Source organism: Nipponia nippon, unplaced genomic scaffold (genome assembly GCF_047370975.1).
Source record: "Nipponia nippon isolate SJK-2023a ecotype South Korea unplaced genomic scaffold, ASM4737097v1 scaffold_10, whole genome shotgun sequence".
NCBI lineage: Eukaryota > Metazoa > Chordata > Aves > Pelecaniformes > Threskiornithidae > Nipponia > Nipponia nippon.
The window spans coordinates 19292637-19307747 of record NW_028262291.1 but is presented as its reverse complement, the minus strand read 5'-3'; the positions used below and the strand labels follow the sequence as shown (position 1 = coordinate 19307747).

General features: G+C 38.0%; 1 protein-coding gene across 1 annotated transcript in view; it reads left to right on the top strand.

Moving 5' to 3' along the window:
- The first annotated feature begins 5064 nt into the window (after positions 1-5064).
- MUC5AC (mucin 5AC, oligomeric mucus/gel-forming) overlaps positions 5065-15111 on the top strand; it is a 52959-nt gene continuing 42912 nt past the window's right edge. The window contains exons 1-10 of the mRNA XM_087745808.1: positions 5065-5189; positions 6928-6993; positions 8603-8674; positions 9661-9922; positions 10944-11058; positions 11529-11619; positions 12028-12140; positions 12621-12837; positions 13185-13310; positions 14371-14488. Coding sequence (XP_087601934.1) covers positions 5117-5189; positions 6928-6993; positions 8603-8674; positions 9661-9922; positions 10944-11058; positions 11529-11619; positions 12028-12140; positions 12621-12837; positions 13185-13310; positions 14371-14488 — 1253 coding nt within the window. The 5' untranslated portion in view covers positions 5065-5116. The remainder of the gene's footprint in view (positions 5190-6927; positions 6994-8602; positions 8675-9660; positions 9923-10943; positions 11059-11528; positions 11620-12027; positions 12141-12620; positions 12838-13184; positions 13311-14370; positions 14489-15111) is intronic.

The window sequence follows — 15111 nt, the reverse complement described above, 5'->3', positions numbered from 1 at the left end:
GTCTTTATGCTGTACTGTTATCTAAATTTGTACACTGAAATGCTAAATATAGAAAAGTAACTTTTAAAAGTTATTTTACTACAGATTCAACACACACACGCATACCCCCAATGCAATATGTTCTCCCCTTAAGGAGGATTACATAACAGAAACTTTAATTATTAAAATTAATGGCAATATTTGAATTGAAATACTAAAGAGGTCTCTGCTAACTTTTATACCACAGCTATAAATTTAATTAACTTCTCAGAGTCTTGAATGATACATAGACTAAAGGATTTTGTTTCCTTCTCCATGTTTGTCTTTGTTTACATGCATTTGATTATATCTTCCATGCACTTTTGGGATAAAGAAAGTCTGCTACAGATTTAAACAGATTTTTGCAAGGGTCCAGTGGAGGAAGAACCATATAAATTCCACTAATAATAGGACCTATGACAAAACTCACTAGTGGTAACAATATAGGTATATCCACTTCTTACACAGTCAGTTTATATTATTACAAACGTATCTGAGTGTCATTCAGCAGAATGATGTCCACCAGAGTATTCTAACATGTAGACGTTTTTGAGGTTGTGCATCACTAATAGGCTCCTTTAAGGGTTTAGATACACTGCTCATCTTAGTGCTCCACCCACTTTTTTGCTAGTTGCACCATTTATTTCTCTGAGCCTACAAACACCAATTGCTTCTAAAGACTGATTTTTTATTTTGGGGCACTATGGCACAACATAACAGAGTCCAGCTTTCAGCTGGCTTTAGGCAGTGTTTCTACGACCGTATGGCACAGTATAGCACTGGGTAGAGATATCAGCTCAGATCCCAAACACAATGTTGCAGTGTCAGTGCCTTAGAGAAAGGCAAATACTCTTAGCTGTAACTTCATATCAATGTAGTGACATTATTTCCTACTATAAATTTACTTTGGCTGTTGCTAACAGAGGGATCTCTGCAACATGCACCACTGCACAATGTAAATATGTCCTCAAGTATGTTTGTGTACATCAATTTTTTAGTCTACAATGCCAAGTGCAAGTATTAGTATGCACAGTTATGGTGTCTGTGTTTACATGCTATAAAGAGGCTTAAGTGTTTATCCCCTTTATACACAGAGATATCCTGGACGTGTTCAGATAACATGGAAACCTTACCCTGGCCCCTATGTTCATACTCCTCATGGTACAGGATGCACATAATTTTTTTTCTGCAGAACTTTCTCTTACTCAGAGCATTGCAGGGATCTTTTTGGTAAAATTGTCTTTAAGATTTCCTGCTTTGTTTGTTTATTTGTTTGTTTGTTGCAGAACTTAAATTTGAAGTGACTGAATGAGGGAAACACTGAAAAGAGCAAGAGCAGTATCATCAAGCTGCTTGAGTGCCACAAAGTTCATTTGTGGTGCCCATTAAAAGATTTATATCAAATTATTATCGTGGTTTTTAACTGTGTATTCTTCATTTTCTGGACAATCAGCTTGAAACACTGAGGCTGAATGTGCAGATGTGCTGAGCGTTCAGCTACTGCTGAAACCAATGGGAGCTGTACTCTGAATATATAGCATTGTATGTAATGCCAAATACTCTGAAACAAAACAAAACAAAACAAAACCCACCAGATCCCAAGTTGTCTTGAAGTGGGTATGCCAAGAAGAAGATAAAGGACACTAGAGGAAGAAGAGGAAGAGAAGAATGCAGAGCAGTATTGATTGTAGGTAGATCCGAAGCAAAGAAACAGCAATGATACAGATGGCAGAAGCAGCCAGTAATGAGAAGGGTTATTCTGTATGCAAAAATCTTGGGAATGACAACCTGAAATTTGGCACTGAAGTTGCGGAAAATGTGTGAAGGAAGGCATTGTCTAAAACAATGCTGTTCAGCCTCTGAATGTTTTATTACAGGGAAAACACCTCATACCAGTGCAGGGTTACTCTGGGAACTTGTGGTGATCTTGCATTATTGTGCTAACACTAATACTAATACTATTGTCCACTTGACCCAGTCCACACCAGTCATGACTTTCCAGATCTTTCCCAGGAAAAGAACTTGGTTAATATAAGAGCATGGGTATATTTGACATGCAATACTTATAAAATGAGGTCTCTCTACTAACTTTGCGTAGGTAGAATGTCTTAATACAGGACTCTAAGATGTTCTGTGACTGAATTTCTTCCCAAAGGAAAACCATTAAATAAAATGAGAGGTACTATACTCAATATATTTTTACTTCCTAGTCATACTGGTGTAAACTAGCCTCTTACACTGCAGCTAGTCAGATTCCAATGCCTGATTTAACTTGCTATGCTTTGCTTGGGTTCTTCTAAATGACACTGCAACCTTCGAAATGAACAGATAATAGAAATAAAACCAGAAATAGATCCTAACTATATTACACATTACCTGTTTTACAGTAAAGTATAGAGGCTGCAATGGAGATCAAAGCATTATGTACTTGGTCCTTTACCATGTGCACACTAAAAGACAGCAGAACTATTCATGTTAATGAAACAGGGTTTCCAATCTCAGGTATTAATGTGATTTGATTTTTCAATCAATGAGTTTTATTTAAGCATTTGGAAGTAAAGGAATGGATCAATGGCACCATGTTTGACTAAATCTAGTAAAGGCCATAAAAGGAGTTGTATCCCTATTTTAGTCGTTAACTATAGCTTTACTTTAGATAGACTATATTGTATCATACTATAAAATACCTACTGCAACTGTTTGAAATGTAGTTCATCTTCACGTAATTCGGAGAACACCTATAATGTTAATGAACAACTCTGAGTAGAAACTGATCAGTTGTCTCACTTTTCCATAGAAACTTTCACATAAAAAACGTGGGTTTGAATTCGCACAGATCAAAAATTAGGCACAACCAGAATGGTACCTCAGCTGAATGCAAAGCCTAATGTCCCAGCACCAATTCTGGAGCTTAAACTCGGCCTCAGAAGTGGGCAAATGACCAGCCAGTGAAAAGCCCAGCAGATAGATCCATGTTAACTTGCATTTTAGTGCTGGCACAGAGGAAGTGTCATAGTTTCTATCAATTACAAATGTTTTTCTCCTTCCCTCGAAATGAAGCTACTCCAATATAGCACTAGGTGGACTTGACACCTTTTGCATGTCTCTATGAGTCCATCATTCTAGCTCTTAGACATATAAACGGAAGCACTGATTTCAATCATTACTGCACCCAAAAGTTAACCAAATTTGCTATGACATTTTATTTGCATTCTACAGAGAGGATGTATGAAAATGGTATATGATGGTCTCATTCGTTTCATCCTGATGGGTCCCTCTGCTTGCCCTCAGGTTTCCCGGGCTCCGAGAACCCCCTTGCCTGCCCCAATCTACTGCTGAGCCACAGGACTTACCCTTGCCGCCACTGTGCTCCCCACTGACTAAGTGAACTTTGACAATAACTGTCAGAGGTGATAACATTTCCCTTAAATTTTTACTGCATCTATTTCTGTATATGCAAGTATCTTGTAGTCATCTTCTTTTCCTCATTTAAATAATACTAAGCTAAATTCTACAGAGTTATATGTCAATGAAGTTGCCAGAGGTAAAAGTCATGACTGAAATCAATCAATTCTTTTCCTCAACACTTCCAATTTTATTTAGTTATGTCACTTTTATTTAAATATTAATAACCAGTTGTACTTTTAAAATGTTCAGGAAAGACAGCATCTTTTCTTGCTTCTGTTTACCGCTTAGGGAAAAAAAAATGTGCCTTTTGTTTCTCTTTTAATGTTGAAGTTACTTCCTCAAATATAACTGCTCCAACAGAGAGAATACATATTATTTTTCAGAAAAAATCATAGAAAATCGTGTTTGAAGGAATCTTAAATGGCCATTTAGTCTATTCACCTGCCCCAGGGCACTATCAACAGCACTTATACCATTGTCAGGTAGGTGTTTTTCTAACCTGTTCTTAAAAACCACCAGTGATGGAAATTCAACAGTCTTCTTGGGCAACCTATATGAGTACTTCACCATCCTTGCAAAAAGAAATTTTCTCCCCAATGTTTAACCTAAACTTCATTCCCAGTTTTAAAGCTAATTATGTCTTGTCCTCTTGCCAGAGAATACAGAGACCATCCCAGTACCTTCTTATTTGCAGGAACTGTTTGATCCCATGTGGGATTATGGGATCCATCCTCCTACTGAAAGATTGTCTTTCTCTACACCCCAGGCTAAAACATTATAAAAGGTTAATTCACCGAAGTAATATAGCTGTAAATAAATATATTGACATATTCACAAAACATTGTTCACTCTCTCGTTGTTCCTAAGATAAGGAACATTCCAAAGGACATTCTTGCAAATCAGTCTTTTTGTGTCTCTAGGAACAGCAATCACCAAGAACATCTATACTTTTTATTGCAGGTAGAATCAATCTAATTTGTTATGGTGAAATGATGTTTGCTCAGAAGGGAAACAGCTGAAGTAGCACTAAAACTGCCCATATGAGAAGAAGAATCCCTCAAGGAAAGGTCCATATTACTGACTCTCCAATGCTGAGGAATTTTCACCGCGTAGTCCTGTGTTGTGTCTGGCCTGTGGAAAAATGCTAACCTTAGATGACATTTGATTTCTCCATTTTCACAAAGTAGCTACATAAAGAGGTGCAAACTCATTAACAAAATTGGTGTCAGACGGAACTTCCTTGGGTTTTTTGAGATGTTAAGTTGCCATCATTTACCATAAGGAGGAAAATTTTAAAAAGTGAAGTAATTCATTCCAAGCTCCTGTTCAAAAGTCACTCAGAAGTCTCTTAAATTGTATTTATCCCATAATATATAACAATTTGGGAAGACTAAGCCTGAGCAAAAATTCTTCCTGCTTACTTCTAGACAATCAAAAAGACATCAAAAAGACCTGTAGAAAGAAGACTCCTCCTAGAGTGCAAATACCTGAGGGAAAGTCAGAGCATCCTCTATTTACCTGTGCACCTGCAAAGGAAAATGAAAATGTCTGAAGCCCCACCTTTCAAGAACCTTGTGAAACAATCTGGGAACTGAGCCAAAACCTACTCTTTCACTATATAAGACTCGGGAGCAGACAGGTATTTCCTCAGAGGCAGGTTGTTCGGTAGTTTCTACCGGGCTTCCAGAAGATGGGCACAAGTTGTGGGACACGAATACCACTATGGATATCAATACTCGCACTTGCCTTCATACAGATCAAAGGTAGGAAGATTCACTTGCTTGGCATTTTTACTGTTTTAAAGAATTTATAACTTGCTTCAAAGTTTGAAACATTTTTTTCTTGGCTTTGTTAAGCTAATGAACCTATTACCTTTATGCAAGATTTTCTTTTCTGTTACAAATACTTTCCTTCCTAAGAAGAGGAAATTAACTGTCTTGAAAATTTATGTTGTAGTCCATGCTCTTATTCTATTTTCTCCAGCTAAAATCTGGAATAGCTCCACTGAATTCAGTGGAACTCCCTCGGAACTCTCATCTCTACCAAAATGCCTCAAGATTTGCATTTAGCTTTTCATGTCCACTTCAAGATGGTACAGCATTTCTAAATGCACAAACCAAAACGTGCAAAAGTGGCTTTAGGAAGGATTCAGTGGAGTCTGTCTGCATGCATTATTAAAGATTTTGTTTGTTTTATCAGCTAATGACACAGTATTGAAAAAAAGGAAGAATTTTGCTTGAAAAACTTGGGACAACAGATTTTAAAAGTTCACCTATTCTTGCACATGAGGTTGCATAAAAGCTTAGAGCACAGGGTTGGTTTTTGATGGGGTGAAAACAAATGGAGTTGCCTTAAATATTCTACAAGGGCACTTAATACTCACAGATGAGTGGAAATCTTTTTTTATGTATACTTCAGCTGTTAATTTCCCTTAAAGTTTAAGGTAACACTGTTAGTTTTCAGTGTATTTTGATCTCAGATGCAGATCCTACTGTATTATTTTACTTTTTCCTACTTCCAGGTAATTCCACACTAACTTATGTCAAAAAGTGGTAGTGTCAAAGAATAGCCCATCAAAAGACTAAGTGTAGCATTAACACACTGTGCAATGGAAACAGGAATCTGCGATGCATATGGCGTGAGGTAGAGTGTTGGAGCCATATAGTGCATAGAGAGATAAGCAAAAAGCTCTCTGAGGCTAGGCAGTGGAGAAGAGGAGCCCAGAATGGTTCAAAGCTTAAAGACAGGCACGATGTGTCCTTCCAACACTGGCTGCAGACTCCCAGCTGGTGTAAAAAGGAAGGGACTCACAGAGCTCTCTGCAGCTCTGATTTCGGCATTAGCCCCTCTAGCGGTGCTACCCACAGACTGCCCTTGTTGTGGCATGCAGCAGGGGGTGAGCCTGCCTTTTCGGTTTTCTCCAGCCAGCATAGCATCCCCTGCAACCTGCCCTCTGGCGAACTCTCACTAAGCAGTGCATTAAAAGCCCCTCTGACCCCTGCAGATTTTGTGTGTATTCCTATTCTGATGCTGCAGTGGAATGGAAAGAAAAATGGTTTCTTTGCTGGAAACAAAAAGTTTTGCTTTGGGGCAAAATCAACAGTTCACAAATGTATCTATTGGAAAGACCTATTTCTTTCTGTGTGGCTTGTGCATTTATTTTCCTTCTGCTGCTTATTACAAAAAGTGCTTGAAACTGTAAAATACAGAGTAACTTTGGCTTTCAGTAAGAGAGGACAGGGATGGTTTTGATGGCTTCCCTGCAGTAATTTATTAGGAAAAAAAAAAAAAAAAAAAAAAAGCTGAAGAAGTGGTATATGGCCATCATGGTTACATGTAGCACAAGTCCTGATGCAAATCTGACTCCTGTACATGAACATAGCTTTGCTGATTTTTGATATACTGACTGTTGCATGTTTAAACAGATATAATTGAGAAACGATGAAGGAATTCAAGAAAATTAGACATTAACATTTTCCTCCTCCACTCTTTTTGATGCAGTTCAAGCCCAGGAGGATGAACAACAAACAAACTATGTTTCCCCATCCATCCTGCAGCGACAAAAACGTAAGTATTTTTATGCTGATCAATTTCTAAAATTTTGTCCCAAATTATACAGATGAATAATAAGATTACTAGAATCTTCTTATTCCTAGCTAGAACATACTTTCTTTTCCTCTGCTCCCCCCCCCCCCAAAAAAAAAAAAGGAGAGAGAAATCTTCTGTATAATATATCCAATTTCCAGTCAATCTCTGACTGCTCTAAACTGGAGAACTTCCTCTGAGATCTGGCCCAGTGGATCTGGTCCACTGATATGATACAGTAATCTAATCTTTAACTTCATGAAAGGTACATACCTTCTATCTAAAAGTATATTTTCAGAAGAGGTGTGTGTATACATACATATCACCAAAGTACTTGATAGTAGGTAATAAAAGATACATTTTTTTATTCTGTGTCAAGATGACTGCATCACTCATGAGTGAATAAGAAAACTGTAACTGCCTTAAACATTAGAGTAATTAAGCACTACAAGATCATGCATGACACTTAACTGTACAGAGCAAACAGCATAACTATACAGAGGAAAGTAAGGGTGGAAGGATACAATGCAGACTGGTATATTAGTGAAGACAGGCTGAAACAACTAATCATTAAGCCTGCCCTGCAATCTGCAATTTATGAGGTCACTAGCTGGCAATTAAAATAGTGATAAACCGAAACTGGAAGTGTACCACAAATTATTTAATAATAGTGAGTGCATTTAATTATTGGAACAGATTGTCAAGGAAGGTAATATGTGTGCTTTCCCTCAAAATCCTTACATCAAGACTAAATGAGATTGTCTTTCAAAAACACATATTTGTCTTAGTGATATTTTTTGGTCTAAATGCAAAAGCTGATGGCTGATATTACACAATCTACAGTTTGGAAGTCATCAAATTCTACAATTTTGATACTTTCAAGGGAGAAACTGCATCGGTTCCTCAAACTCCCATCTTAAGAAAATGACATTGCAGGTTCTCTAAGTATTCTATCCCTTTCGTTGCTGGATCCAAAGAGAAAACATTGGATTTGGACATGGAAAATTTAGGGCTGGATCCTAACAATAGAAATGTTTGCATGCAAAGCACATGACTAAAGTTTCACAATTTAAACTGCTTTTTAAAAAATCTGCTTAGAGTTGGTTGTGCAAAAGTGCATGTCTCAGCACAAAGATAGATACGAGCTTCAGAAAAAAAACAACTCCTGTTTCTCATTCTCAGCTTCTGACATTCTTCAGTAATTTCTGCTTCTAAGTGCACTGAGAGGCAAAGGTTCAGACATAGACAGTAGCACTGCTTTTTCTGCATCGCTATTACAACACTGTGCTCTAAGGATCAGATTGCTGCTTTTGAGTTTAGAACATCAGAGCCAGATGGGAGTCTTGAACAAATAATGGTGGAAAGTACTACAGCCAAAAAATATGGTCTTTAGGATTTGGCTGTTCATGAAATATATAGAAAGACAGAACACAAAGCACTGTGTAAAAGCCACCAATTAAACCTTGTGAAAACTTCCCCCTAGAGTGTGACTATAAGTAGGAAATGTTAATCACTAAAGAGACTAGGCAATCTCTATCCATTTTTTAGGACTTCTAACAAGATTAAATTTGATTGTTTTTTTTCTGCTTAGATTTTCCACCAGCTTTGAAATCCCAAGAAGTAACAATAATTCCACCTTTTCAAAACACACTGAAAGTAAAGGGTAAGTTAAACAAATGTCATGGCTCAGATATCTGTGTTCTTGATCACACAGGTGGAGTATAGAGTGACTGAAGAGATCAATAAATTATGTAAGATTCTTTAACATCATAAAATAAAAAATGAATAAGAAAAGTAGTCAGTTCATCAGGTAACAAGGATAATCTAAATGTGACCCCAGTACTCAGCCTGCATTTTGTTAACATGATGCAGCTGAAAAAAACAACAAAAAAAATTTTAAAAAAATCATGTACAATATTTCCAGTAAAGAGAGGGAAATATTAATGTGTTCAAAGCATTGGTGAGATACCTTATCCAGGGCATAGGGTACAATTCTGACTACCCATGTTCAAGCAGGGAGAGTGTAAATCTGGAAGAGATGCAGAGAGGGACTGTGAGGATAATCAGGGAGTAAGGAGAGCCTGCTTGTAAGGAAATGAAGACTGAAGAGAGATAAGTGATTTCTATAATGGGTGAGGGGAGGAGCAGGGAGGTGGAACCCCTTCAAGGAGAAGTACAATACTGGCATAAGAAGAACCAGGCATACAATGAGACAGGAATACATTTTCGAAGATGCTGGCAAAGGTCTTCCAGCCATTCAAAGGGTGCAGCTATGAGTGGTCCTCCCTAGCAGAAGTACCAGCTAAACTAACTTTAAACTGGTTTTATGGTGAAACTTTAGAACTTCATACATTTAGGAAAAGATTTATAGAATATGGCTGTCAGCAGAACCAGAGCATTGGACATAGTGACCCGGGAGGTCTCTTCCGATTTTAGGCCCTATATCCCTATGCAAAACAGATTAAACACAAAAGATAATGGAACTAAGTAAATAACAGATCAATTAACAAATAGCTTGACAAGAAGGAAAACAGAAGATGGGCTTTTTGGACAGAGGTTAGTGAAAGAAATAAAAAAGGAAAAGCAACTAAAAGGAGGATATCTACAGCAAATTACAGAAAATTCTTACTCATTATTTTGAATCCACAGCTGGCAACCCCTCTCACAATGGCCGCGTGTGCAGCACATGGGGTAACTTCCACTTCAAGACCTTTGACGGGGACATCTTTTACTTCCCTGGGGTTTGCAATTACATCTTTGCATCCAACTGCAAATCTCCCTATGAGGACTTCAACATCCAGATAAGGCGTACAATGGTGGAAAACGCTACCATGATCACTCACGTTGTCATGAAGCTGGAAGGAGTAGTGATTGAACTGACTCGTGGCTCTGTCCTGCTTGATGGCAAATCGTACGTTCATAATTTGAAACTGCTATCACTGCTCTTGCTCCCAGTGGGCTCTTTGAGCAAGCATCCCTTTCCCTCATCTGATCTCACATTGCTCCCCAGTAGCTGGAGGATTCAGGTCCTTCCTGAAGTATCAACAAAAACAAGAAGGCCTGACAGTGAGCTAAGTGCCACTTCTGCAGATTATCCCTGAGTCCATTTTGTTCAGATGAGCTGTATCCCAGATGCTGCCCCACTGCTACAATTGTGTATGTATACATACAACTGAGTCTATAAGCTGGATTCAGTCAGTGTGTTACGTTTTTACACCCTTTAAGTTTCTACTTTCCACTAATTTTATCAGAACAGAATCCTTGAGAGGAATTTTTGACAGCTTTTGTCCTTGCACTGAACAGTATGCAGTTAAGCAGTGACTGCATCTTGTACCTGCGCTCATTTAAAATGCCTGGAAACTTGCCATCTATGTAGCAATAGTAGCACTGACTTTGGCATAGGGTGTGAAACCTGTCCAAAGGGCTGGGTTAAAATTTGGGCAGCTATCCCACAGTGAGTTATGTATTATAGAAGCTATGTACAGAGAGCTAGTCTAGTGGTTACCTTGGGTACATCTTTGTGAATGGCACTCATGTCACAGAAAGCCTAAAGAGTCTATCCCTTTATTATCAAGGACTTTAAGAAGTAAATAGCAATATCCTGAAGCATACTGCCTGCAAAACAGAACCTCCCAGCACTTTTTTGAACAATACAACCAAAGACACATGCCAACATTTTATCTAGCAAAACACCATTAACAGAGATAGCCAAAAGGAATAGCAGGGAAAGCAAAGCTTATCCATTTGCACAATGAGAAACAATTGCATAGGAAACAGCCTAAATGTTACAAACTTCTGTTGCCTGTATTTAGTTACTGCTCTGACTAATTTCCTCACCTATGCACGCTGAAGCTTCTCAAAGAGAATGAGAAAGGATATCATTGTGGATATTCTGTCCCTACCCCTGATGAATTATGGTAATCTTTCCCCAGGGTTCAGATGCCCTACAGCCATATGGGAATCTTGATAGAGAGAAGTAACAGTTATTTGAAAGTTTCTGCCAAGTTAGGACTGACCTTCCTTTGGAATGAAGAGGATGCCCTCCTGGTAAGAAAACATCCAAAACATGGCAGAAAGCCTGTATTTTGAAAACAGTCTGTTTACATCTTTGCAGTCTTAATCAGCCAGGCAGGCACTAGTTACTTTTGGATTTGTGTCCATTTTTAGTGCATTGTTCTGTCTTCCAGTCTTCTCCCAATTTTCCTTTTTCCACCAAGCTCAGGTCACGATCAATAGACCCCCAGTTATAACATCTCCACCTCACAGTGAAGTATTCCTCAGATTCCAGACCTCACAATGCACTGATGTTCACAGCCCTAGGGCTAGAATAAGACCAAGTTTTTCTTGGTGGTCACTGACCTTCCCCATGGTGCCTACCTTGTTACCACACAACACAGTCTGCACAGCATACATATGTTAAATTTCGAGTACATAAGCAATATTGATGTAGGTTCTGTTCCTAACCATCAAGGCTGACATTACTATGAACCTAAGCTCTCTTTCCTCATTTCTTTTAGGTGGAACTAGATAAGAAATATGCCAATCAAACCTGTGGACTTTGTGGGGACTTCAATGGAATTCCAGTTAGCAATGAATTTATTTCAGAGAGTAAGTAATAAAAAGCTTTATTAAGTATCAGTGCTTTGTTTTTGCTTCCTTTAGCAGTATACCATAACATAGTGTGTGGGTTGTATTGATTGCAAAACTAGTGATACTTCTTTATGTATTTCTATGATATCAGTTATGTGTAGAGTCAGGGCTTTGACATGTATTAGGCTGCTTCCACCACTGTTAGATCTCTTAAGAACTGCCACATGCAACTTTCTACTTGTTTTCAATAGTTAGGATCCAGTCCTTTTATAGCTCCTTCATCTCCTTTTGCCTTTCATATTAGAGTGATGTTATTTGGTAATCACTGTTCATGTTATAGCAGGTAGTGTCACAAAAGAAAATATCTCCATGCAAAAGCAAATAAACCAGTAAATATTATTCTAATACTTGGACTGCTTTTTACAGAGACAAAACTGACTCCCATACAGTTTGGGAATAGGCAGAAGATGGATGGACCCACAGAGCAGTGTGCTGACCCTATTCCTCCTGCTGTTCTGATGAACTGCTCAGCTGAATTTGTAAGAACCTCTCTCTCAAAATTTGTTTTCTCAGTGTAAAATGTATTCTTCCTGTCTTTGGAAAAAATTTGTCAGAATTCGAAAAAATATAGCATGAATATGACTCAACCATAAGTCTGGAAAGCAAATTTTTCTAAATTTTTTATTCTTTGCTAAAGTGAATGCTAAAAAGTTGCATTCCCCTTCCAAGAGAAGACTAGATATTTTCATGAGAGAGACATTCACTGAGGATGTCTTAACAGAAAGAAACTGTATAATGCTTGGGAAGTCACCTGAGCTGAAAGTAACTCAAGATGTGGGAAGACAGAGTTCCATGTGTACTTGCCCTATTGTTGTACTTTTCCATAAACATCTGCTTATGGCTACTGTTGGACAGGTTTCTGGACCAGATAGACCTTTGGTTTGTTCTGCTACATGCCTTAAATAATTAGTTTCATATTTTCTAAACACTTGTTTTATCTTCTTTATTTTCCCTCCTAGGCTTCTATCTGTGAGACAGTATTAACTAGTAAAGCATTTACAAGCTGTAACGCACTTGTGAATGTTCAGGACTACATTGAAACTTGCATACAAGACCTATGCCACTCTGATAGTTCTATGGCTGACTTCTGCATGTGCAACACCTTTGCTGAATACTCCCGGCAGTGCGCTCATGCAGGTGGACAGCCTCTGAACTGGAGAACCTCAGAACTGTGTCGTAAGTACCTCAGGAAAGGACTTTCACCTGTGCTTACTACCCATATCTAGTAAACTTCAAATATGTGAATTTTTTTTCCTGAAGAAGACAGCTGTTTAAAGGTGCATGTAATTTTCATGAAATCAGTTTTAACCTGAGCATACTCAAGACTTTGGGAATATGGAAGTTTAGAGGATTTTGCATTACTAAGGGTTTTCAATATATATCGGAAAGTCTAAAATTTTGCAGCCTCCATTTGGATCAGGAATCCCCATTATATCTTGACAGAAAACATCCTAAATTGCAAATATTGTTTTCTCAACATTTCAAAGGAAAAGTCAGCATTATAATATTCTTTCTACTTTCAGCCAAATTATGTCCTTTCAACATGCAATACCAGGAGTGTGGCTCCCCCTGCTCTGACACATGCAGCAACCCGGAACGATCTGCACTTTGTGAAGATCATTGTACAGATGGCTGCGTCTGTCCTCCAGGCAAGCTTATTTCCTGCCCTTTTCTCATAGCCCAAACTGCTAGAACACTTACCTGTACTCATTTAACAAGTTTCCTGTTCTGTGTCATTCTCATCACGTCATTGCTGTTATTATCATCAAAGTAATAACTACATTTCTTCATTGATACACATGCACCATTTCTATTCAGATTATTAAAAATGCCCTTTTAAACAACAAACATGCCTGAGACATGTACGTAATGACTGAACTGAGAATAAGATGCTTTGCTCCTAACAATAAGGGGAAGTCTTCTATTCTCAGCATCCCTATTCAGTTCACAGAAAGTATGTAAAGTTTAATCACATTTTGTCCACAATGATAACGCCTGGTGTTAGCAAAGCTGTGTCTGGTTTCCCAGATTACCAAACCCTTCCTGTTCAGTGTTGTGTGTCTAAACAACAAGGACCTGAGAGAGCACTGGGCAGTGTGTAAAATCTGGCGCTTTAGAGAATTACACGAGAACTGAATATCAGTACAAGACAAACAATGCAAATGTGTTCTCTTTGTGCATGCCTACTTCTGGGGCTGAGAATTAGTGCTGTTGTGAGTGACGGCATGGTAGGATCTTTACCCCTTGCAGCTCTTCTGTGCATCCTCCATGGTGTCTCACAGAATTCAACAGCACTTGTTTGTATAATAGCATTGACTTCTCTTAGATAATCCTCTGCCTTTGGGTATAAAAATATTTACTGTACAAATATGTCCCTGGGCAGTCTTACAAATGGTTCATCTATTCCACCTCATTATCTAGTAAATTTAATCCTAATTCCAATCTAATGAAGTTCATAACATAAAAATATTTCCCTAGAGGTTTCTTTTGATCACCCTAAGATTTTAGAATGGAATTCTAATGGAATTTCAATGGAATATAGCCCTTCAATCCCTACATAGCTGGCATCCTATTATTTTAAAGTACTTTCTATTCATTTTCTGTGTATCACAGAAGAAACGGAACATGCTTTCAGGCATCTGCCAGATACTTGCACAAAAGCAGTTTCTGCAGTGCACAGAATGAGTAACAAACCATTTCTTTTCCTAGGAATGGTATTTGATGACATTAATGGTGCTGGCTGCATTCCCCGTAAAGAATGCCACTGTACCTATGAAGGTGAAACTTACGCTCCTGGTGCCTCCTTCTCATCTAAATGCAGATCATGGTAACATACTCCTTTTCTCATACTTCTTTTTTTAGGTGCATTACCTGAACATTTTGAAGACAGGGAAAAATTACTAATTACCCCATAAAAAGAAATGAGGAACTACTTATCAACTGAAGTTCCTTGATTACACATTTTTAGAGGATACTTACATCTTTGTTTTCTCCTCACACCTGGAAGCAAAAATTTGAGTTTATATACAGGTACACCAATTTCAAGACCAATCAATTAAAGGAGACAATCAAATTTAAATACTGTAGGTGTTTAAAAATGTGAAGTACTGTGTTACGTCCTTTGCAGCACTACAGTGTAATACTAGGATGCTCATGTAAATACAATGTAAGACGTGACATTTAGGGACGTGTTGCATTAGACAGAGTGGGAGATCACATTTGAGAGGCATGTTTGACAGATATGATATATATTTTTTCAATATCACTATAATTACTGAAGTGTTATTGCATAAGTGTATGCAAATGCACCTATCTATGAATACAAGAACCACAAACATGCATGTTATTTTCCAAGAAATACTTAATATGGTTGAAGTTTTAGCCATGCTAATGGGGATGAGGAGCAATGCTTCATATGTAGCAGAATGGATGCCAGGTTCACCAGGACTG